The sequence below is a fragment of the Dasypus novemcinctus genome, chromosome 29, assembly GCF_030445035.2.
Source record: "Dasypus novemcinctus isolate mDasNov1 chromosome 29, mDasNov1.1.hap2, whole genome shotgun sequence".
In the NCBI taxonomy this organism is placed as follows: Eukaryota; Metazoa; Chordata; class Mammalia; order Cingulata; family Dasypodidae; genus Dasypus; species Dasypus novemcinctus.
In genome coordinates this window covers 8904140-8927555 of record NC_080701.1, presented here as the reverse complement: position 1 = coordinate 8927555, position 23416 = coordinate 8904140, and the positions used below count along the sequence as shown (strand labels likewise).

Sequence of the window (23416 nt, the reverse complement as noted above, 5' to 3'; positions counted from 1 at the left end):
TTTCTATTTATCCATCTATATATACATAGAAGCATTCATGCAGCATGCACATGTGCACACACAAATGCACAGAGAGAGAGAGAGAGAGAGAATAAGTTAGCAGAGATGTCTAAGGCAGTCTGGAAAACTTCACATTTTCAGGAAGCATTTTCTCCCCTGATTTGATAGTTCAACTAACAGTCCATAGATAATAGTGAGGCTACCAAGAAAAAGAAAATAAAGGTGACTATGCCCGTACCTCAAAAGAAAAAGAAAAAGAAGATTAATAGGTTTAATTCCTTCCTTCTTTCTAAGGAAGACAGGAAATCACTGGAACCACCATGAGATAAGCCAAGGTAATGTAAAGGACACTGGAAGCTAAAATTCTCCGAGGTAACAAAAGCTATCAAGAGCTCTAGAACCACCCTTCATTTATGAAGGCCTAATACCCAATGGATAGCTCTGAACGTGGGTGAAATGGCTTTCGGATAAGCCTGCAATATCCTGAAAGCTGGCTCAGGATAACGTGGAGTACTTGTAGGCACTAACACAGCTCAGTGATGGTTAGATATTGAAATCGCCTCTGCCCAAACCTCCAGAGTGTTCCCCACTGGCCCACTGACCAGTGGCAGGTTAGTGCGCAGGGCCAAAAAATGTCCTTTCCAACTATTCTCAGCTCTGTGCCAGGAAGATCCCTCTGTGCTTTTCTTTTTTTGGGGGCCCCCCATCCCCCTAATTAGACCCCTGGAAGGTCAGTGTGTGTCTGAATGCATGCCTTCTTGTCTGACCTGCTGAGGGATGCTAGGGAGAGGAAGAGATCAGTCAGTGGGTGGCCGTGCGCCTGACCCCATGTGCAGGCTGCAGGTGCTTTGCAGGACACGCTCTTAAGAGAAAGAGGACAACAGGCGAATGGGGACGGAGTGGGACCCAGGGCAGGGGACACTCTGTGGGTCTGCATTCTCATTGAATTTCTTCACCATTTAAGAGTAGACTTCCCCGAAATCTACCAGGAATCTCATCTGTGAGACATTAGCAATATCAGCTTTATTAATAAAAATAAAGGGCTAGCACCCTGTCTTCCTTTCTGTGCCAGCACATTCTAAACACATACATACACACGCATGCAATTTGAGCACTAAAGTTCTCACGGGCATTTCAGTCACTTAGATGAAGGAAAACCAAAAGCACAGAGAATTTAAAGAGTTGAGGGGTAGAGGAAGGATTCAAACCAAACATTCCAAGAGCAGAGCCCGTGTTCTTCAATTCCCATGCTAACTATTCTCCACGACCTATGTGACCAGGGCGATCTAAATAAACTCAAGTTTGGGAAAGCCAAACAAATTTCAATTTTTTCTTCTTCTTTTTAAAAATGCATATCTTCTTGAATGGTTTTAAAGGATTTTAAAGTATTTTATCAAAGTACTACCTGCCATGGTCACAAATAAGTAATTCCGAAGAGACAGGGCTTTAATAGTTTTCGTTCCATTTTTCCCCCCTCCCATTTCCACTACAAATACTTTAAAAAAAACTTTTCAGCTGGTGGTTGACTTTAATGAAACTAATATTAGAATAATGAAATTTAATGACTTCCAAATAATATGGGCATATCATTATTTCTTGGTTTATAAGCTTTTGGGGAAAATTATTAATTCTAAAGAATGAGAATTTAGTGGACTTAAATTTTTCCTTGCTTCCTTAATTTGGTTTAAGGTTTATATTTATATTTTCACTCCTCTTTTCCTTATTTTTTTTACCTTTAAATTATACACCTTATCAGGGATTGAAAAATAACCCCCGTAAAAGGTATGTCGTCTTAATCCACATCTCTATGGGAGTGAACCCCTTGTTATCAGGACCTCTGAAGATGCGTTCACTACGCAATGTGTGGACTGGCTTGTGTAGAGGACTTCAGAACTCCTACACTGGTAAGACCCAACTGCATCATCGTAGGTCTTATTCCATTTGGAGTCCCCAAAGGAGAGGACATCTTGATGGCACCAAAACGCTACAGACTCCAGGAGAAAATATAACCTGTCCAGAACTTGACTTTGGACTTCAAGCTTCTGAAACTATGAGACAATAAATTCCTATCGCCTAAGCCAGCCAGTGTTTGGTACCTGTCGTGGGGCAATTTTATTTCTCCATCACCTTCACGCCACTTTCCTGTGGATCTGCACTTTACCTTGCGTTTGAATCCTTCCTCTACCCCTCAGCTCTTCAAATACCATTCTCCTCCATCTACCTGGGCCTGAAGGACACAGCTTCATTTTTAAATTCTTAGCACTACAATATTTATAGTCCATTTTGTAAATACAGGCAGTGCCTTCCATGTGAAGACTATTGAAAAATTAAATGATGCAACACCATGAAAGAATGTGAGACTGAATTTCAGGCATGGGAATCATACATCTTATAAAGTCACTTCTTGCACAGTTGCATATTCTTTCAAGTAAACAACGCTCCATGGCCTCAATCTACGGTACCTGTAACTTTCAGTTTTTCAGCCCCAATGGTAATCTCATCTTCATCTGCAGAAAACAGCACCCTGCCATCTTCACTCGCTCTCACTTCAAATCTTTTACACTGAGCTTCCACAGCGTCAGCTCCTATGGTCAGAGGAAAGGTTTGAAAATGAAAGTGGTACAGAGGAAACTTTTAATACTTATTTTTTAAAAGAAGATAAATACATAGTCTGTTGAATCTGTTTTTTCTGCAGTAGGTTTTATATCTGAATCAGTATTTTTTCACTGTTATCCTTTTCAGGATTTGGTATCCTTTTCTGATTTGGAAGAAGATTGGCAGGCTGGGATTGCTAGGGGTACATCTGCCCTCTCCGTGTTTGGTCCTAATCAGGTCTGTGGCTTGAGCCAATTAAAAATTCTTTGCATGGGCACAAAGAAAGACAATGTTGGTTTTGTTTTCTGTTGCTTCCTAAAGACTTGGCATCTGCCGAAAGCTCAATAAATATTTGTGGAGCGAATGACCCGTATGTTTTGCTCTGAAATGCAAATAATAGGAACCATACTACATCACAGTGTATTTATAAAGCATATTTCAGTTACAAACCATTCGTTGTATATATATTCTGTTATTATTAGAATATAGATTTGAATGATATTTTTCACCTTTTAATATCTCTAAATCAGAATCCATTTGAGTCAGTTTTGCAAAAATATGTATGTATGTGTTTGGGTGTATTTTTTCCTTAGTGTTCCCTAATACACTGTCCAAGCAATTACTTTCTTGATTTATTTAAATGTGGTATTAAGTGAATGTAATTAAAAGATCTATTTCTAATTTATTGTCCCTTTTTTGCTTATTCCACCAATACAAAGCTAATTCTCAAATTTCGAAAACAGAGTCAATTTAAGAGTTAGGAAGGCCTCAGTAAGAAGGTCTAACTGGGTCTTGAAGATGAATATTAACCAAGGAAGAAAAAGTGGGGGGCAGTAGATAGGAGAATTGCTACTTCCATAACCCCAATTTCTCCTTTTGTGATAATGTTTTTTGGCATATGGATCTTATATCTTCACCTCCTGGTGAAGGGAATTCTCTCCTCTTCTATCTGTATCGGCAGTCATTGTCAGGTACAACCCAGCCCAGCGAGACACCTAAGGCACATCACCCTTTGTGCATCTTCCTTTTCATTTTTCTTTATGTACTATTTGTTACATGTATGATGACCCCAGTAATTCAAAACATGAGATCATTTCTATGTATCCCAAAAATATCCCCAGAATTTAGGACTATGTCTGGTTTATAGTGGGCACATATAGACAGATATTAAATAAGTGAGTGAACACTAGACTTAAGTTTTCTTTTCCTTTCTTTGGTCTCCAGCCCCATCTCAGCCCTACTCCCAATCCTAACCAGGTGCTTTTGACATTTACATGTCCCACCATCATAGAGTCTAAGGAACACTAAACAAGAGGAGAAAAGCATCAAAACCTTCATAATTTTATGATAATTTCTCTGAAAACGAGATGTAAGTTTTTCTTACATTCTAAAACTGAAAATATGTTTTCAGGCCCAAATAGAAAATTTTAAGAAACTTCCACTAGGGCTTTGCTAAGTAAGAAAAAGTGATATTAACCTTGTGGGTTGCCAAGTTCAATATTGTGTGAATTACATACTAAAAATCGACCTTGTTTTTCCAACAAAGCCCTTTCCTTATGGAATTTAATTACATTATTGAGAGACTATGGAAGACCTATTGTCCTTGGTCATGGCCATGGCATTTGATCTTACAAGCATTACTTCAAGAGTCTGTATTTGAGTGTATTTTCTTCTAATTATTGTCTAACCTTCCTATATTCTGTTTCTAATCTGTGAGCCATAGTAACCTAATGGAATAATGATCAAAAAGCTGTGACTGAGGTCAATGTGATGATAAATGTGACTTCTTCAGGGTTTTGAGGCATCTATTTAAACATTTATCTTCAAGGCAGTCAAGCATAAATTCAGCCTGAACTGCCTGAGAGATATTATAAAGTCTTTACATATACACAAACATTGCTTCATTCAGATATACTCAATCATTATTTTATTAACAGAAAATGATATATTTTTGTCATATAAACTTTTGGAAATACAGGTTGAGAAACTGCATATGGTAAAGTGAGGTAAAATCTTAATTCACTAAATGTAAGTAAGCAGACAAAGCAAACGAGAAAATATTCATTCACCCTAGAATAGAAGAGATGCATACTAGCCATAAATAAGTTCATACAGAATCATCCAATTGAAAAATAATTGTACCAATGAATAGAGCAGAGTATACTTTCTTCACTGTCAGTATAATTACAGAACAAAAATTTATAAGCAATTAGCAATACATCAATAGCAAATAAATACTTTAAATCAGAAAATAATTTTGAGTATAGTGAAATTTTGTTCGTTACTTTCCTTTTCGGCAAATGGAAAATAATAAACATATGCCATCTAATATATATTCGAAATTTGGGAAAAATTATGTTTCAAGTGAATCTATTAGACTATATTAACTGAAATAATTATATCCCAACTGGATTTGTCTTGTCTTACTCTGTTTTTCATGTTCCTAGCATCACACATTTTCTAGGCTATGTCACCTCAGGATCCAGTTTTTAGAGAAGCAGTGACACCCAGTTCAGTCTTTTCTCTACCTGTGATGCTTCTTGTATTTGAGGAAAACAATATGCCTGGATAACTGAGCAAGGACCTCTGATTTCTTAGCAAGTGGATTAGGAGACACGAGATGATCCAGACGGGACTACATTTGATGAGTCATTGCAAACATCAACTTGCTAATGTAAGAGTCAAGACTAAAGGCTTCTTTAGGAAGATATCTGTGTAAGAGTACACCAGCAACTTCAAAATCAAAGAGGGTAGCAAGTGATTTCACAGGTAAAGAGTACTATCAGGAAAAAGGAGAAAAGATATAAGCAAATAATGGTTTCCAGAAAAGGAATAAAGTGCCAGTAAATATCCAAATATTTTCTCTAGTAGTTTTAATGTTCAGTATCTATTATTTTAAAATATATGTAAAAAACAAAACAACAACTACTACATACTAATTTCTTGTTCCCTTCAGCGATGGTTCAGTTGCCCTTTGAAGACGCTCATTTTCTTTGTAGATAGTCATAAGGAGCCAAAGGCACCTTAGGTTGACAAGGACGGAGGCTACAATAATTCAATACTGTCTTTGCATTTTCTACAGTCTATCAGTCAAAAACATTCACTGAAAAACTGTTTTCAGGAAAAATCTATAAAGAGGCTCTTGGTGTTTAAAAGAAACAAGGCAAAGATCAAAATGCACACATGTCTGCTAACTCTGGTGTGTTTTCCTCAACATATCATGATGGATCCTTTCTATCTAAAAAGCTCGAAAATTTAATTCTATATATTTGTAAATATTTTCAAGGTATGGAAGAAGAGTATTGCTTAAAGACTAGACATTAATTTCCATATGAAAAATAAAAACAAGATTAAATACCATCAACTAAATTCTATGTTCAGCAATTCCTGGCTTAGAATTATCATGGGCCAGAAAAACAAAACCAAATTTAAAACAAACAAAATAAGAAGTCTCTTCATGGAAAAGAAATATAAATACAAACTATATTTTATCTTATATTACACTATAGGTGTCATTAAAATCCACACTTAGAAAGTACACTCTGTACTGGGAAAGGGATGAAGAGGCAATTGTGGGAAAAAGAACAACCAGGGTCAAGAGGCCTCTGGAAGCAAGGACCCTTGAACCTTTGACAATTTGAATTCTCACAAGGCACTACTAGAGATCAGGTTTTTGTTCACAGGAACTGTCCTCTAGTTTTAGACTAGGAAGAGTAGTCATTCTTCCTCCTGCATACAAGGTAGCTAAAATGAACTCTGAAATGATGGACTTCTTACATTCATCTTTGTATCTTCCTACTGACCACTTGCTACCATCCTCTGTACCTAGATAGTGCCACGTACATAAAAATTCTTCAATAAATGTTTGTGGTTAAATGGAAATGAATTCCACTGGTCTTCATAATTTGTATTTTTGTGCCTTCTTTCTCATTTTATCCACCACCCAGCTGAAGAAATAACTGATTCACCAGATTTGTTGAAACCTTCAGTGTCCTCCCTCCCTTTTTAAATCACTCTCAGGGTGTACCAATGATGAATATTCTGAAATGAGTTCTGGAAACTATTGTTTTATAACTTTACTACTGATCTAGACATTCTTAAAATATGTCTCTTAGTTTTGCATCTTTTGCATTGAATGTATATGTATACATAAACATACATATATGAGGAGATATGTATATACACACATAGTTTATTAAATGTTATCTAGTCTTAAACTAGATTTTTATATGGTTCTGGTATATAGAAACATATTTGAATTGGGTGGATTGATCAAATATCTAGCAATTTAGTTATTTCTCTTATTAATTCTAATAATTTGTAGATTTACATGGCTGGAATTTCCACTCTGATGTTGGATAACAATTGTGACAGTGGGCATCCTTGTATTATTCCTGATCTTAGAGTGAAAGTTTACTTTCACCATTAAGTAAGATGTTAGGTGTGGGTTTTTCATACATGCCTTTTATCATGTTGAGGAAGTTCTCTTTTATTTCTAGTTTTAACTTGTTTTTATCAAAAATTCCAAGTAGAGAGGGAAGCGGCTGTGACTCAATCAGTTGGGCTCCTGTCTACCATATGGGAGGCCCTGGGCCTCCTTGTGAAGGCAGACTCACCCGCACGCCATGGAGAGCCAACTCAGCAAGGTGATGCAACAACAACAACAAAAAAGGAAGACAAAGCAAAAAAAACACAACAACACAGAAGAGTGTGCAGTAAATGGACACAGAGAGAAAAAAAAAAAAAAAGCCAAAAAGGGGGGAGTGGATTCCAAGTAGAATTAACACGAGTCCTGTTAAAACACCTCCAAAAAACTGAAGAACAAGGAAGACTCCTTAATTCATTCTATAAGGCCAGAATCACTTTATCCAAAGTCACATAAAAATATCACAAGTAAAGAAAGATACAGAACAATATCCTTTATATATGCAGATGCAAAAAGTCTCAACAAAATACTAACAAATAGAATCTAGCAGCACATTACAAGAAATACGCCCTATGATGGAATGGTATTTATCCCAAATATGTAAAGATAGTACAACATACAGAAACCAACTAATGTGATACAGTACATTAATAAAATGAAGGAAAGAAAAGCATGATCATCTCAGTTGATGCAGAAAGGGCATTTGACAAAATTCAGCACCCCTTCTTGACAAAAATACTAAAGAACAGGGTTTAGAAAACTAGGAATAGAAGGATACTTTGTCAACTTGATAAAGGGAATATATGAAAATCTCACAACTAACATCATAGTCAAGGGTGAAAGAATTAAAGCTCTCCCCTTAAGATCAAGAACAAGATAAGGAAGCCCACTGTCACCACTGTTATCCAACATTGACCTGAAACTTCTTGACAGAGCAGTTAGGCAAGAAAAATAAACAAAAGGAATTCAAATTGCAAAGGAAGAAGTAAAACTTTCTTTATTTGCAATAACATGATCCTAAATACAGAAAATCCTGAAAAATAAACAACAAAATGACAGCTAATAAACAAACTCAGAAATGAAGCAGTGTACACAATCAACACCCCAAAATCAATGATGTTTTTATACACTATTAAAGAACAATCTGAAGAGAAATTGAAGAAATAAATTTCACTTATAATACCTAGATATCTAGATATATATTTATCTGAGAATGTAAAAAGTCTTGTACATGGAAAACTAGAAACAGTGCTGAAAGAAATCAAGGAAGATTCAAATAAATGGGCTTTTCGTGTTCATATATTGAAAAACTAAGTACTATTAAGATGTCAAATCTACCCAGAACTATTTACAGATACAATGCAATACAAATCAAAATTCCAAAAGCCTTCTTTGCAAAAAAAGGAAAAGCCAATCATCAAATTTATAAGGAAGGGTGAAGAGCCCCAAATTGCTAAAATCATCTTGAAAAATAATTAAATTGGAGAACTCACACTTCCTGATCTTAAAACTCATTACAAAGTAACACTAATGTAACAGCATGGTAATGGTACAGAGATAGACATATAGAATACGGAATTGAATTGAGAGTTCATAAATATACTCTCACGTCTATGGCCATTTGAATTTTCATGAGGGTGTCAAGTCCAATCATGGAGAAAGAATAGTCTGTTCAAGAAATGGTGCTGGAAAAAAATGTCTATCCATATGCAGAAGGTATGGTGGTAGGTGGACCACTAACACACATGATATAGGAACATTAACTCAAAATGGATCAAAGGCCTAAATATAAGAATCAAGACTATAAAATTACTAGAAGAAAACACAGGGAAATATCTTCAGGACCTTGTGTGCTGCCGTGGTTTCTTAGACTTTAATCTATAAGCACAAGCAAATAGACAAAGTTTTGTGCATCAAAGGACATCATCAAATAAAAAGACAACTTACTTGATGGGAGAAAATATATTTGAAAACGCAAATGTGATAAGGGTTTACTATCTGGAACATTTAAAGAAATTCTATAATCCAAGTATAAAAAGGTAAACAACCCAATTTTAAAGTGACCAAAATATTGAACAAATATTTCTCCAAAGAAGATGTACAAATTGCCAATAAAGCATATGTAAAGATGCTCATCAGGGGCAAGATGGCATTGGAGTAAGTGCACCTTCATCATCTCTCCTACGAAAAAACAGCTGAGTGGGGACAAAATCCTGCCTGAGTGGTCTTGGGAACCCACAAAGAAGGAGGCTTCTGGACATCAAACTGGAGAGAGTGTGACAAAAAGAGTGATTGCTCAAGGTTAAACCATGGGTTTCTGGCACTTGTGCCCAAAACTGTGGGAAGGCTAAACCTTTCCCCTAGGGCTGGTAGCCACAGGATTCCCTGAACACCACCAGTCATGGAGGCATTCCTTGAACCCCATGTTCCCCCAAACACATCCCCCAATCCCCACAGTCCGTGCACCCTGTGTTCCCCAAAACCGCATTCCCCAAACCTGTATTCCCCAAACCCCAGCATTCCCCAAGCCCACCAGTCTCAGGCAAATTCCAGGAGTGGGAGAGTTCTGGTGACAGATGCAGAGGGGCTTGAGGAGTGTGGGTTAAATTGTCTGGACCCCCTTTTCTGAGCTTTGAGGAGCATACCAGCTTGCCTGAAGAGAAATTAGGAAGAGGTGAGAGGCAAATCTACTGAGGCAACCTGATTTACCTAAATGCCCTGGGATAGGGAAAATTGGTCTAGGAGAAGGTGGAGTCAGGCAATTAACTAGTCCTGTGCAACCCACCTAAGGGAGAGGCACAGTAGGAAGTGCTTGAGAGGCTTCCAATAGCATATTTATGGTTGCTGGCAAGGTGTGGGTGCTCTCTCTCAAAGAGACTGAGAGTCATTATTTTCTGTAGTTAGTTGGTTCACCAGGGTCCCATTTGAATCTCAGAGAGGAGCTCTCACACAGGCTTCCTGCTGCCTGGGGGAGAGGGAAGTGAGGAAGGGAAAAAAGGGGAAGGACAGATTCCTAATCAGTTAATCAATTGCAAAGAGGACTCCTTGCTTGAGGACTTGTCTGTTTTTGTTTGTTTACTTGTTTGTTTTCTTGTCTCTCCTTCCTCTTTATCCCCCCCCCCCCTTTTTTTTCATTTTTTCTATTAGGTGCTGCTGGTGGTATTTCTTGTTTGCTGTGCTTCCTTATCCACAATTTCCTTTTTTCTGTGTGTACTGATTTTGGCTACCAACACTATCTCTTTTCCTTTATGTCTTTCTATCTTCCATCTTCTGTTGTTGCTCTTACATTCCACCACTCTTTGTTTAACCCCCAATATTCTGGTTTTTCATTTCTAACACCTCTATTCTGTTTTCTATCTTTTATTCATTCTTATGTTATTATCCTTTCTTTTCTCTTTTCCTCTCTCCTGATCACACTGGCCTTTAATTCATACTATATTCTTCTCCATATTCAGTTTCCCATCTCATTGTAGGTACTTTACTTTTTTTATTCCTATCACTCTCTACAGCTTACATGAGTTTAATATTCATTCTCTTAGGTCATATATGGTTCCTCTGCTAACATTTACTATCTATATTACTATGAGACTTTTTCTTTTCTTACATCTTTTGCTTTCCCTGGCCCTACTCTTTTTCCTTCAAGGGAACTGAGACAATAACAAGGAAATATAATAATAAGAAGAAAGTGTCAAAGAGAAGACTTGACATACACACAAAACAGCACCTAAATAAAACCTGAGACTAGACAGAGCAGCTAATCAACAGAACAAACTCATCAAGATAAAATGATGACCAAACAGCAACAAAAACTTGCAAACCATACCAATAATCAGGAAGACATGGTTCAATTCAAAGAACAAACTAAAAACCAGGAAGAGAAACAGAACATCAAACAACTAATCAAAGCTCTCCAAACAAATATCATGGGGCAACTTAATGAGTGAAGGAAGATAACAGATATGATGATGATGAATGGCACAACCCAAGAAATCAAAAATACACTCTCAGCAAATAAGAGCAGATTTGAAGAGGAAGAGAAACGAATTAGTGATGTGGAAGACAGTATATCTGAAATAAAACAGATAGTAGAATTGATAGATAAAAAGATAGAAAAAATCCAGCAGGGACTTAAGGGTTTGAATGACAACACAAAACACACAAAGATACACATTGTAGTCATCCCAGAAGGAGAAGATAAGGGAAAGGGGACAGAAAGGGTAGAAATAATTGGAGGAAATAATGGCTGAAAACTTCCCAAACCTATTGAGGGAGATGGATGTACATGTCCAGGAAGCACAAAGCACCCCAAATGGCAAAAATCCCAACAGGTCTACCCCAAGACCTATACTTGTCAAGTTTTTGAATGCTCAAGACAAATAGAAAATACTGAAGGCAGCAAGAGAAAAGAGAACCATCACATACAAGGGAAGCTCAATAAAATTAAGTGCTGATTTCTCATCTGAAACCATGGAGGCAAGAAGGCAGTGGTATGACATAGTCTAGGTACTAAAAGGAAAAAAAATTTCAGCCGGGAATATTCTACCCAGCAAAGCTGGGATTAAAAAATGACAGAGTTAAAAATATTCACAGATAAACAAATTAAGAGAGTATGCCAATAAGAACCCTACCCTTCAAGAAATGTTAAAGGGAGTTCTGCAGCAGGAAAGAAAAAAAGCAGGAAGGACAGAGTTAGAGGAGAGTGTAAGAAGAACTAAATATACAAAAAGAGAAATAAAAACAACATATGACATACACAAATCCAAAGAAAATGTGGCTAATGGAAGTAATCCCTTGAGAGTAATAACACTGAATGCTAATGGATTAAACTCATCAGTCAAGAAACACAGATTTGCAGAATGGATAAGGCAATATGACCCATCTGTATGTTGTCTACAAGAAACCCACCTTAGACCCAGGGATTCAAGGAGGTTGAAAGTGAGCAGCTGGAAAACAATCTTACAAGCAAACAATAACCAAAAAAAGGAAGGAATAGCTATACTAGCACTGGACAAAATAGACTCTAAATGCAAAACTATTGTGAGAGACAAAGATGGACACTACATATTAGTAAAAGGGTAATTGTTAAAGAAGAAAGAACAATCATAAATATTTATGCACCTAACCAGGGTGCTTCCACATATGTGAAGCAAACACTGGGAAAAATAAGTGGAGGAATAGATGCCTCTACAATTATAGTGGGAACTTTATTTCACCATTATCACCATTAGACAGAACATCTCAACAGAGAATGAATTAAGAAACAAAGACTTTGAATAATATATTAGAGGATAAGGACCTAATAGACATATACAGAACATTACACCCAAATACAGCAGGATACACATTCTGCACATGGCTCATTCTCCAAGATAGACCACATGCTAGGTCACAAGGAAAGTCTCAATGAATTCAGAAAGACTAAAACCATATAAAATAATTTCTCTGACCACAGTGGAATGAAGCTGTAAATCTGCAAGGGCCAAAGAACCAGATTAGACACAAAGATATGGAATGTTAAGTGACACACTCTTAGACAAACAGTGAGTCAAGGGGGAAATCTCAAAAGAAATCAGTGACTACCTTGAAACCATTGAAAATGACAAAACTACTTATCAAAATTTATAGGAAGCAGCAAAAGCTGTACTGACAGGGAAATTCATAGCCATAAATTCATACATCATAAAAGAAGAGCTAAAATTGAAGACCTAACTGTACACTTGGAGGAATTAGTAAAAAAACAATAAACTAACCTCAAAGGAAGAAGAAAGAAAGAAAGAAGAAAGATAGAGCAGAACTCAATGAAATAGAAATTAAGAAAGCACTAGAAAAAATAAAACAAAGAGCTGGTTCTTTGAGAAAATCAATAAAATGGACAAACCCTTAGCTAGATTGAAAAAGAAAAAAAGAGAGAAGATGCAAATACACAATATAAGAAATGAGAAAGGGGATATCACCACTGAACCAACAGAAATAAAGACTATCATAAGAGGAATACTTTGAAAAACTATATGCCAACAAGAAAGAAAATTTAGAGGAAATGGACAAATTCCTAGAAACACATAAGCAGCCTACATTGACAAAAGAAGAAGTTGATAATCTCAACAAGCTAATCACAAATAAAGAGATAAAATCAGTCATTAAAAACCTCCCAACTAAGAAGAGCCCTGGGCCAGATGGCTTCACAGTGAACTCTACCAAACATTCTGGAAAGAACTAACACCAATCTTGCTTAAACTCTTTTAAAAAGATTGAAATAGAAGGAAAATTGCCTAACTCATTCCATGATGCCAACATTACCCTAATATCCAAGACAAACAAAGATACCACAAGAAAGGAAAATTACAGATCAAACTCTCTAATGAATCTAGATGCTAAAATACTCAAAAAATTACTTGCTAATCATATTCACCAACACATCCAAAGAATTGTACACCATGACCAAGTGAGTTTCATCCCTGATATTCAAGGATGGTTCAACATAAGAAAATCAATTAATGTAATACAACACATAAACACATTGAGGGGGGAAAAATCACATGATCATATCTATAGATGCAGAAAAAGCATTTGACAAAATAGAACACCATTTCCTGATAAAAACACTGCGAAATATAGGAATAGAAGGAAACTCTCTGAACATGACAAAGAGTATATATGAAAAACCCCCAGTTAACATAATTTACAATGGTGAAATCCTAAAATCTTTCCCTCTAGGATCAGGAACACGACAAGGATGCCCGCTATCACCCCTCCTATTTAACATTGTGTTAGAAGTACTTGCTTGAGCACTGAGGCAAGAAACAGATATAAAAGGCATCCAAATTGGACAGGAAGAAGTCAAAATTTCATTATTTGAGATGACATGATCCTATACATAGAAAGCCCTGAGAAACCTACCACAAAGCCTCTAGAATTTATAAATGAGTTCAGTAAAGCTGCAGATGATAAGATCCAATGCACAAAAATCAGTAGCATTTATGTACACTAATAATGAGAAATCGGAGGAGAAAATCAAGAAACAAATACCATTTACAGTAGTAAATTAAAAAATCAAATACCTAGGAATACATTTAAATAAAAATGTAACAGACTTATACACAGAAAAGTGCACAACTCTTTTCAAGAAAATCAAAGAAGACTTAAATAAGTGGAAGAAAATTCCCTTCACAGATAGGAAGACTAAATATCATCAAGATATCTATCCTATCCAAATTGATCTAGAGATTTAATGCAATCCCAATAAAAATCAATACAGTATTTTTTAATGAACTGGAAAAACTAACAATGAAATTTATTTGGAAGGTAAAGAGGACCCAAAAAGCCAAAGACATATTGAAAAAGAAGAATGAAATTGGAGGAATCACACTACCTGACTTTAAAACACAACAAAGATATAGTGGCTAAAATGGCACTGTATTGGCACAAGGATATACATACTGACCAATGGAACCAAATTGAGAGTTCTGATATAGATCCTGGTATATACAGTCATCTCATATTTGACAAGGTCACCAAGCCTGCTCAACTGGGAGAGAATGGCCTCTTCAACAAATGGTGCTTGGAGACATGGACAGCCATATGCAAAATAATGAGAGAGGAACACCATCTCACACTTTATACAAAAATCAACTCAAGGTGGGTCAGAGATCTAAATATAAGAGCCAAGACCCTAAAGACCTTGGAAGACAATGTAGGGGAGCACCTACAAAACCTTGTAATAGGAAATGGCTTCATTAATTTCACACCCAATGCATGAGCAGCAAAAGGAAAAATAGAAAATGGGACCTCCTCAAAATTAAAGCCTTTTGCACCTCAGAAGAGTTTATCAAGAAAGTGAAAAGACAACCTATCCAATGGGAGAAAATATTTGGTAACCATATATCTGATAGGAACCTAATATCCAACACATATAAAGAAATACTATATCTCAAAAATAAAAAGACAAACAACCCATTCAAAAAATGGGCAAGACACTTGAACAGACAATTTTCCAAAGAAGAAATACAAATGGCTAAAAACACATGAAAAGATGTTCAATATCACTAGCTATTAGGAAAATGCAAATCAAAACTACAATGAAATACCATCTTACACCCATTAGACTGGTGGCTATTAAAAAAAGAGATGACTAGAAGTATTGGAGAGGATTTGGAGGAATGGGAACCCTTATTCTCTGCTGGTGGGAATGTAGAAGGATCCAGCCATTCTGGATGACAGTTTGGCGGTTCCTCAAAAAACTAGCTATAGATTTGTATTATGACCCAGCAATTCCACTACTGACCCAGAAATTCCACTGCTGGTATATACCCAGAAGAACTGAAAACAAGGACATGAACCAATATATGCAAACCAATGTTCTTAACAGCATTACTCACTGTTTCCAAAAGTTGGAATCAACCCAAATGCCCATCAACAGATGAATGGATAAGCAAAATGTGGTACATATATACAATGGACTACTACTGTAAGAAGCACATGGGATAACATGGATGAGTCTTGAGGACCTTATTTTGAGTGAAGCAAGCCAGGCATTGAAGGACAAATACTACATGACCTCTCTGATGTGAATTAAGCAAATCAAACTATGTTAGAGAGCTAGAGACTGGAAGATAGGCTTACAGGAAATGGGGGGCAGGGAAGGGAGAAGAAGATTGTGAGCTGATGCCCACATGGGCAAAATCTATGATAAAGTGGAGGTAAGTAGCTGTGCACTGAAGGGATAAGATGGGGGCATAGGGGTACTATTGGGTGGGGCTTTGTAGTCTTGAGGGGGGCTAGGATTGGGAGGATGGGTCAGATGGTCCATGGAATTGGGGGAGGGCTTGGCGGGAGCAGGTGAACATGGGAGATTGTCATGTACATGGTTGAAAGTATAATGTTAAGAAACCTCTTTAGAAAATATAATAAGGAAGGGTTACTGGTTTAAGATATTTGATGGGTGGCATCTGGCATAGGGTGCACCTGGGGCAGGCTTCTAGTGAGTGTGTGAGTGCTTATCTTGTCATAGTGTGTTATATCAGTGGGTGGAGACCCAAACAACAAGCATGAAGTTGTACTCACATCCTGGGGAGGCCTGATGTTCTCAAAGAGATGGCTCCCAATGGGGGAGGAGAGACTAGTGTGTCAAGCCCTCAACATTGTTGCAAGTATCTATGAATCTTGTACTTCAAGCAGTGAAGCTTGTTTGTCACTGTGGGCCCCAAGGGGAAGAGGAGAGAGGAATAGAATAGATGGAAGAGGGGGTAACTCTGGGGCAATGGAAGTGTTCCACAAGATCTTGCAATAATGGATTTAGGCCATGCTAAATTTCACCAAAATTTTATAAAAGTCTAAAATGTAAACCATAATGTAAACCATAATAGAACCATGGTTAGTAGTTATGTTTCAATATCTGTTCATCAGCTGTAGCAAATATAACATCCCCATGTAAAAAGATCATTGCTGGGGAAGGGGGAAAAGGGTTTGATGTTGGGTATATGGGAGTCCCCTATATTGTATATGTGACCTTACTGTGATCTAAAATGTTTTTGAAGACATAATAAAAATTTTTAAAAAAAGATGTAGACACTGAGGATGTAATGGAAGACATTGCCTTGCCACTGTACATATAGGGCAACACCTGTTACAGTGATGAAAGGCAAAACATCAAAAACAAAGTTTTAGATATTTTTCATTTTTTACTACTCCAATTTGTTTTTTACTTTATTTTAGTATTTCTAAATTATTATGTATTCTATTTCTAATCTTTAAACCTATCATTACTATTTCATTTTCCTACTAATTGAATTCGGCAATATATTAGGCTTCATTTTTAAAGAAGTTTTGGGTCACAGAGGATTCCAACTATGGCAGGGGAGGAGCACTGGTGTGGAGTGTTATTGATGGGCGATGAATGGGTGGGAGGGAGTTCTCCAGGGCATGCATATAGGGTATATAAATATGTTTGGATATTCATTGGGTATCGTGATAGTGGTTAGAGTTACAAATGACAACTGAGAGAGTGCTGAACTCCCATCCAGGGGAACTATGTCACATTCCCCAATGGAAAAGAAACAATTCATCAAGTATTAACGCAAAGACCAGTGAAGAAAGATAGTCCAATGATGGGCACTTGATACTGATGACTATGCTTATGAGTCTGTGTATTTGGAATTTCAACTAGGCCTAGAGCTGCAGGGTGACTAAGAGTTACCTCCTGAGAGCCTCCATGTTGCTCAAATGTGGTCACTCTCTATGCCTAGCTCAGCATGTAAATGCATTATCTTTCCCCCCAGCAAGGGACATGACTCCTGGGGATGAACCTCCCTGGTACTGAGAGATTACTACCAATCACCAGCTGGTGAAGCAACTAGAAAAAGACCTAGAATAAAAGGGGGAAATTGTAAAGACAAATATGTTTATATGGCTAAGAGGATTCAAAATGAGTCAGGAGGTAATCAGAGTTGTCACACTTATGCACATCTCAGCAGGATCTCAGAGACAGCCAAAGTAGATACAATCACAGGTAAGGGTGCTCCTGAGGGCTATGGAGATATCCAGGTCCTATGGTCATGGCAGATGGCTCTGGAGTTCAGTGCCTTCCAGTGGGCTCTTCTTTGGAATTTGTGTTCCTGAGTGTGATGGAGTTGGACTCAGATGTGACCTCTCTACACATGCCTCTTTTGTCACTTTTACTGAACTTTTGGTTGGTACTGGGGTTGGTGTATGCTCAGGAGACTTGAATCTCTGGATTGTCTATGTGCCAGCTGGGTCCTGAGCCTCAGCAAAGTTGCAATACCTATTCTCCTGTTCATTGGACTTACCCAGGTCAGCTGACAGGGAGGTGAGAGTGGTCAATCATCACACCAGGGAACTGAGAGTATCTACAACTGCAAGCAGGAGAATCACATCCATCTGCCATGTAGGATCTAAGCCCCCTCTCTATTGAGAGGTGGGGTGGATATCACTATCCCAGGGTCCACAGGATGGGGGAATAAATTATGGATTATAGTGGACGTACTGATATTCTACTACAGAACTATTGTGACTCTAGCAATGGGAAAAATTGTATCACTGATGTGAAAACAATGGCCATGGGATTTGCTGAGGGCAGAGAGACAGAATAAGAGGTGTCATATGGGGGCATTTTTGGGACTTGGAGTTGTTCTGAATGGCTTTGCAGGGACAGATGCAGGACATTATATATCCTGCCATAACCCACTGAATGTACTGGGGAAGAGTGTAAACTACAATGTAAACTATAATCCCCATGGTGCAGCAGTGCTCCAAACTGTATTCATCAAGTGCAATGATGTGCCACACTGATGAAAGAGGTTGTTGATATGGGAGGAGTGGGGGATTGGGAGTGGGGTATACGAGAACCTTTTATATTTTTTAATGTACCATTTTGTGATCTATGTATCTTAAAAAAATACAAAGAAAAATTTAATTAAAACAAAGATGCTCATCATCATTAGCCATTAGATAAATACAAACAAAAACTTCATTAAGATATCATTTTACATCTACTAGCATGGCTACTGATTTTAAAAATTGGAAAATATATGCATTGGAGAGGATGTAGAGTAATAGGAACACTCATTCATTGTTGGTGGGAGCTTAAAAATGTTTCAGCCACTGGGGAAAATGTTTTGGCAGTTCCTCAGAATGTTAAGTATAAGATTACTATATGACTCATCAATCCTCCTTCTAGGTATATACCCTAAAGGACTGGAAGAAGGAACTTGAACAGATAATTCACCAATATTCAGAGTGGCATTATTTACAATTGTCAAAAATGGGAACAACCCATGTGCCACAACAGAAGAATGGATAAACAAAACGTGGAAAATACATACAATGAAACATTATTCGTCCATAAATAGGAATGATGTTTTGATATATGTGACAACATAGATGAACCTTGAACACATCTTGTTGAGGGAAATAAACCAGATTCAAAAGGACAAATATTGTATGATTTCACTGATATTACATCTTTAGCTAAACAAATTTATATCTCCAGAAACTAGAATATAGTTTATCAGGGGCAGGGTGGGGTAGGGAATGGGTAGACATGCTTAACTGGTACAGTTTCTTTTTTGGTTGATGGAAAAGTTTTGGTAATGGATGGTGATGATTATAGCACAACATTCTGAATGTAATTAATACCATTGTATTGTCTCTTTGAAAGTGGCTAAAATGGGAAATTTTAGGTTGCATATATGCTACCAGAATAAAAAAAAATAGAACTATACAGCAAAAAGAATGAACCCTAATGTAAAATATGGAATACAGTTAACAGTATAATTATAATAAATTTGATTCACCAATTGTAACAAAACATACTAATGCAAACTGTTAATATTAGGGAAAACTGTGTATGTGTTGGAATAGGAGGTTATGTATGAATTCAGTACATTCTGCATGAAGTTTCTGTTAATCTACAGATTCTCTACTTTAAAAAGTATATCAACATCAAAATAAAAGAGGAAAAATGTTAAGTAATAAATCACAATATGTTGAGAAATTAAGAAACTCACTTTAAAATAAGCTATGGGTCAAAATCCAAGTATGTGTTGAAATTAGAATGTGATTTGTACTGAAAAATTCTTACTTTTTTTAATTAATATTTGTGGGGTGCTATTATATCAGTGTTTTCAAGGAAATAGTTAGCATCAGATGGCTATATAAGAAGAGAAGAAAGACTAAAAATGAATGTTCTATCAAGGTTCAATTTCTTGAACTTTAAAACTGTACTTAAGGTAGTTATATCAGTGGATATCCTTATGCTTAAGAAATGTTCATGGAAGTATTATGAATTCAAGAGCATGATGCATAAAATCTTCTCTCAAATGTTTAGAAGATGATGAAGATAGATTAGGTAGACAGATAGATGTAGAGGTAGATATAGAGATAGATATGAATAGATAAATTAATGGAGTGATACAGCAAATGTGGCAAAATGTTAAAATTGGAGGATCTGGATATATGAGAGGGGCATGTTGGAATTTTATTTATGAATTTTATGTATTTTTGCAACTGTCATCTAAGTTTGAGTTTATTTCAAAACAAATTTTAAGAAAACAAAATTAATGGCCAAACATCTACATTAATAATTTAGAAAACAGTAACAATAAAGAACAAACACATAAATTCTCAAAATAGAGTTGGAAGAAAATAATGAAGACAAGAGCTGGTATTAATAGAATATAATGAATATAAGAACTGGTATTTATAGAATACAACCCTATAACATATTTGATCAATAAAGCTGAAAGTAAATTCATTATCACAAATAATAAAATTGATAAACTGTTGGTGAACTGATCAAGGAAAATTAAAATTTCACAGATAATAAACATCATTAATGAAAATGGGAATATCACTACAGGTATTGCAGATATTAAAGTGATACAAATGTTATATGAGCTATGAATAAAAAATTGGAAACCTTAGATGACATGAAGAAGTGCCTAGAAAAATACTACTTACCAACATTGACTTAAGAGGAAATAGAAAACCTTAATAATCCTATAAAAGTATAGAAATTGTATTAGTAGTTAAAATTTTTTACACACCCACACACAAACTCTAGGCCTCACTAAACAGTAAAGAAATTATTTGATTAGAATTCTTCATAGGATAGGATAATGGGAATCACTCCCCCAGCTGATGTCACGAAGTGCTGGCAATTGAATCATGTCTGCCACAAGGCATGCTGAAGTTCTAATCCCTGGTCCTTTGTGTGTGAACTCATTTATATATTGAATCTTCAAATCCTAACCTCCGTTCCTGTGACTGTGGACTAAAACTGCAAATTGGATCTTTGAAGATACTATTAAGATGAAGCCAAGTTGAAATAGAGTGAATTTTAATCTAATATAACTGAATTCCTTATAAGCAGAGGAAATTCAGAAGCAGTATGACAGTAGAAGTCAGAAGAAGAGAAAGAAGGGAAATGGCTGTGAAGGAAACAGAGATTAAGTTATGGATTGCTGGCAAGTCAACACCACAATACTACAGAACAGACTTCAGACTTACAGTCTCTAAAATTGTGAGCCAACAAATTCTTGTTGTTTAAGCCAACCCATTTGGGGTATTTGTTAGAGCAGCCCCTGGCAAACTAATGCATGAGGCTAATATAATTCTGACACAAAACACAGCAGTGATTGCACATTAGATGAAAATTACAGAATAATTTTATTAATAAATACAGAATCAAAAAAGCTAAGCAAAATATGAGCACACCACATTTACTCCAGGAATGTAAAAGTAGTTTAAGTGGAGAATCAATAAATATATTTAATTACGTTTGCAATTTGAAAGAGAAATGTCATTATCTCACTGTTGGCATAAATACTGCTTCACAAAATTCAAAATCATTTTTGAGAAAAACACCAAACTTACCATCCATTATCAGAAAAAGGGACCTATAAAAATTTATTAAACATAGGATACTTAATAGTGAAATGTGAAATCTTCTCTATAAGGAGAAAAGAATGCCTGAAATTAACACTATATTCAGCAGTGTTCTCAATGTCCCAAACATAACACCAGCAAAGGAAATAAAAAAAAATAGATAAGGTATAAGAGTTGAAATGGAAGAAATGAGTCTTGATAGTCATAGATGACATGATTCTGTATATTTTTAAAAAATCCAAAAGAAGCAACAATGAAACTCTAAGATTTAAGATGCAGATGTATCAAGGTCTTTGGATGCAAGGTACAAAAATCAATTTTATGTTGGAAAATGCAGGCCAAACGATGGTTTGTACAAATAAAATTAGAGAGAAATCTGTCATCATTGTCAAATATTATGAATTTCTTAATAGAATAACAAACATTAGGATGGCTAAAAATTTAACAAGTTTCTGGATTCAGGAATGTTTGCTGATACCAGATTTTAGATCTGAGTGTAGTATTGCATGGTCAAATGTATATAGATTGTGTGTGATATATCAGTAAATGATATACAAACTCTTCCTTTAAGTGCACTACTATAATTTCCTATATTATACAATCTTGGTCTATACACAAATGAGATGCTTGAGAAGCATTTATTTATATTGCAGTGGAATTTACACTGCTTTTCTTTAGTTTTATATTAACCAAAGAATTAATCATCAATTGCTTTAAAAAGCATTTAACACCAAATATATTTCAGATATAATGCTAAGTGCTAGGTAAATGAAGAGACAAGATAAATTTCCTGTCCCCATGAAAACTATGGTCTATGGGAATTACTAAACAAGTGTATGTAGTTAATAAAAAATCTATTATGATTATTTAATTTTGTTTTACCTATATTATTTTCTGATAAGATATTTCAAAATCAATCCATGGATTCATATAAGTATATCTTTAAAAAGTTGCTGATGGATTCTTTGAACTGGGAAAGAGACATTTTTAAAAAAAGGACAGCTTTTTGTTTGAAAAGAGAAAAGCCCTAGTTATACAATTTCCCTTATGAATGCTTCATCTCTTACGATTTTGGATTAGTTTACTTGATGATACTACTAGAGCAAAACATGTTTAATAAAATCAACTTTCTAACTTGAAACATTACCAGAATTCATTATGGCAGAGTGAATTTAGTGCTTCATAAAATACATCCCCAAATTAATGGTAGGTATAGCTAACAGAAGTTTGTTATCAGTATGCCTTTATAGACTCATATTCCCTAGGAGAATGTAATTTTCTTTTAAAATCAATCTTTATAATATTTAAGTGTCTTTTCAACCTGTATACTCGAATCAGTAATTTAGTTATATATCTGAACCAAAAGAATGTTCCTCTTCATCAATCAATCAAATCAGGCTTTCATTCTCGCTACTCTACTTTTATCAAGGTCTGTAAAAAATAACACTTTTTAAAATTCAGTGGGGCAAGACTTCATCTTATATAATCTCTGTAGCATCTGATTCCTTCATTCACTATCCTATTCCTTAAAATAATTTCTCCTTAAGACTTTTTAGATACCACACTCTTTTCTTCCATCTTGTTAGCCATACTTTCTCAGTCTACTTCCCCGCACTTACCACTTCTTTCTATTCTCTAAACATTTACAAGCCCCGGGAGAGCATCTAATGATTCCTAAAATGTTTTCTGCAAACAAAGTCTCCACAGCAAAGAAAAAAAAAAAAAAGGAGGGAAATTCTTCTACAGCCATTCCTCCAGGGGTTTTAATCCAGGATCATGGCTTTAAATAATATCTAAATGTCTGTTTGATCTAGCTCATTTAGCATATTATTTAAGCTCTCTGTTTCTTTACTGATCTTCTGTCTTGAATGTCTACCTACTAATTAAAGTGTTATAGTGAAGTCTTCAGCTTTTATTGCAGAGGTGTCTCTTTCATCCTTCAATTTTGCCAGTGTGTGCCTCATGCATAAATACTTATGATTTTTAATTTCTTCT

The 23416-nt window shown here is 35.9% G+C and overlaps 1 protein-coding gene across 1 annotated transcript in view; it reads right to left on the bottom strand.

The window, feature by feature from the left end:
* Positions 1 to 23416, bottom strand: part of SGCZ (sarcoglycan zeta) — a 1168780-nt gene that overhangs the window by 89699 nt on the left and 1055665 nt on the right. Inside the window, exon 5 of the mRNA XM_058289782.1 lies at positions 2463 to 2585. Within this exon, the coding sequence (XP_058145765.1) occupies positions 2463 to 2585 (123 nt within the window). The remainder of the gene's footprint in view (positions 1 to 2462; positions 2586 to 23416) is intronic.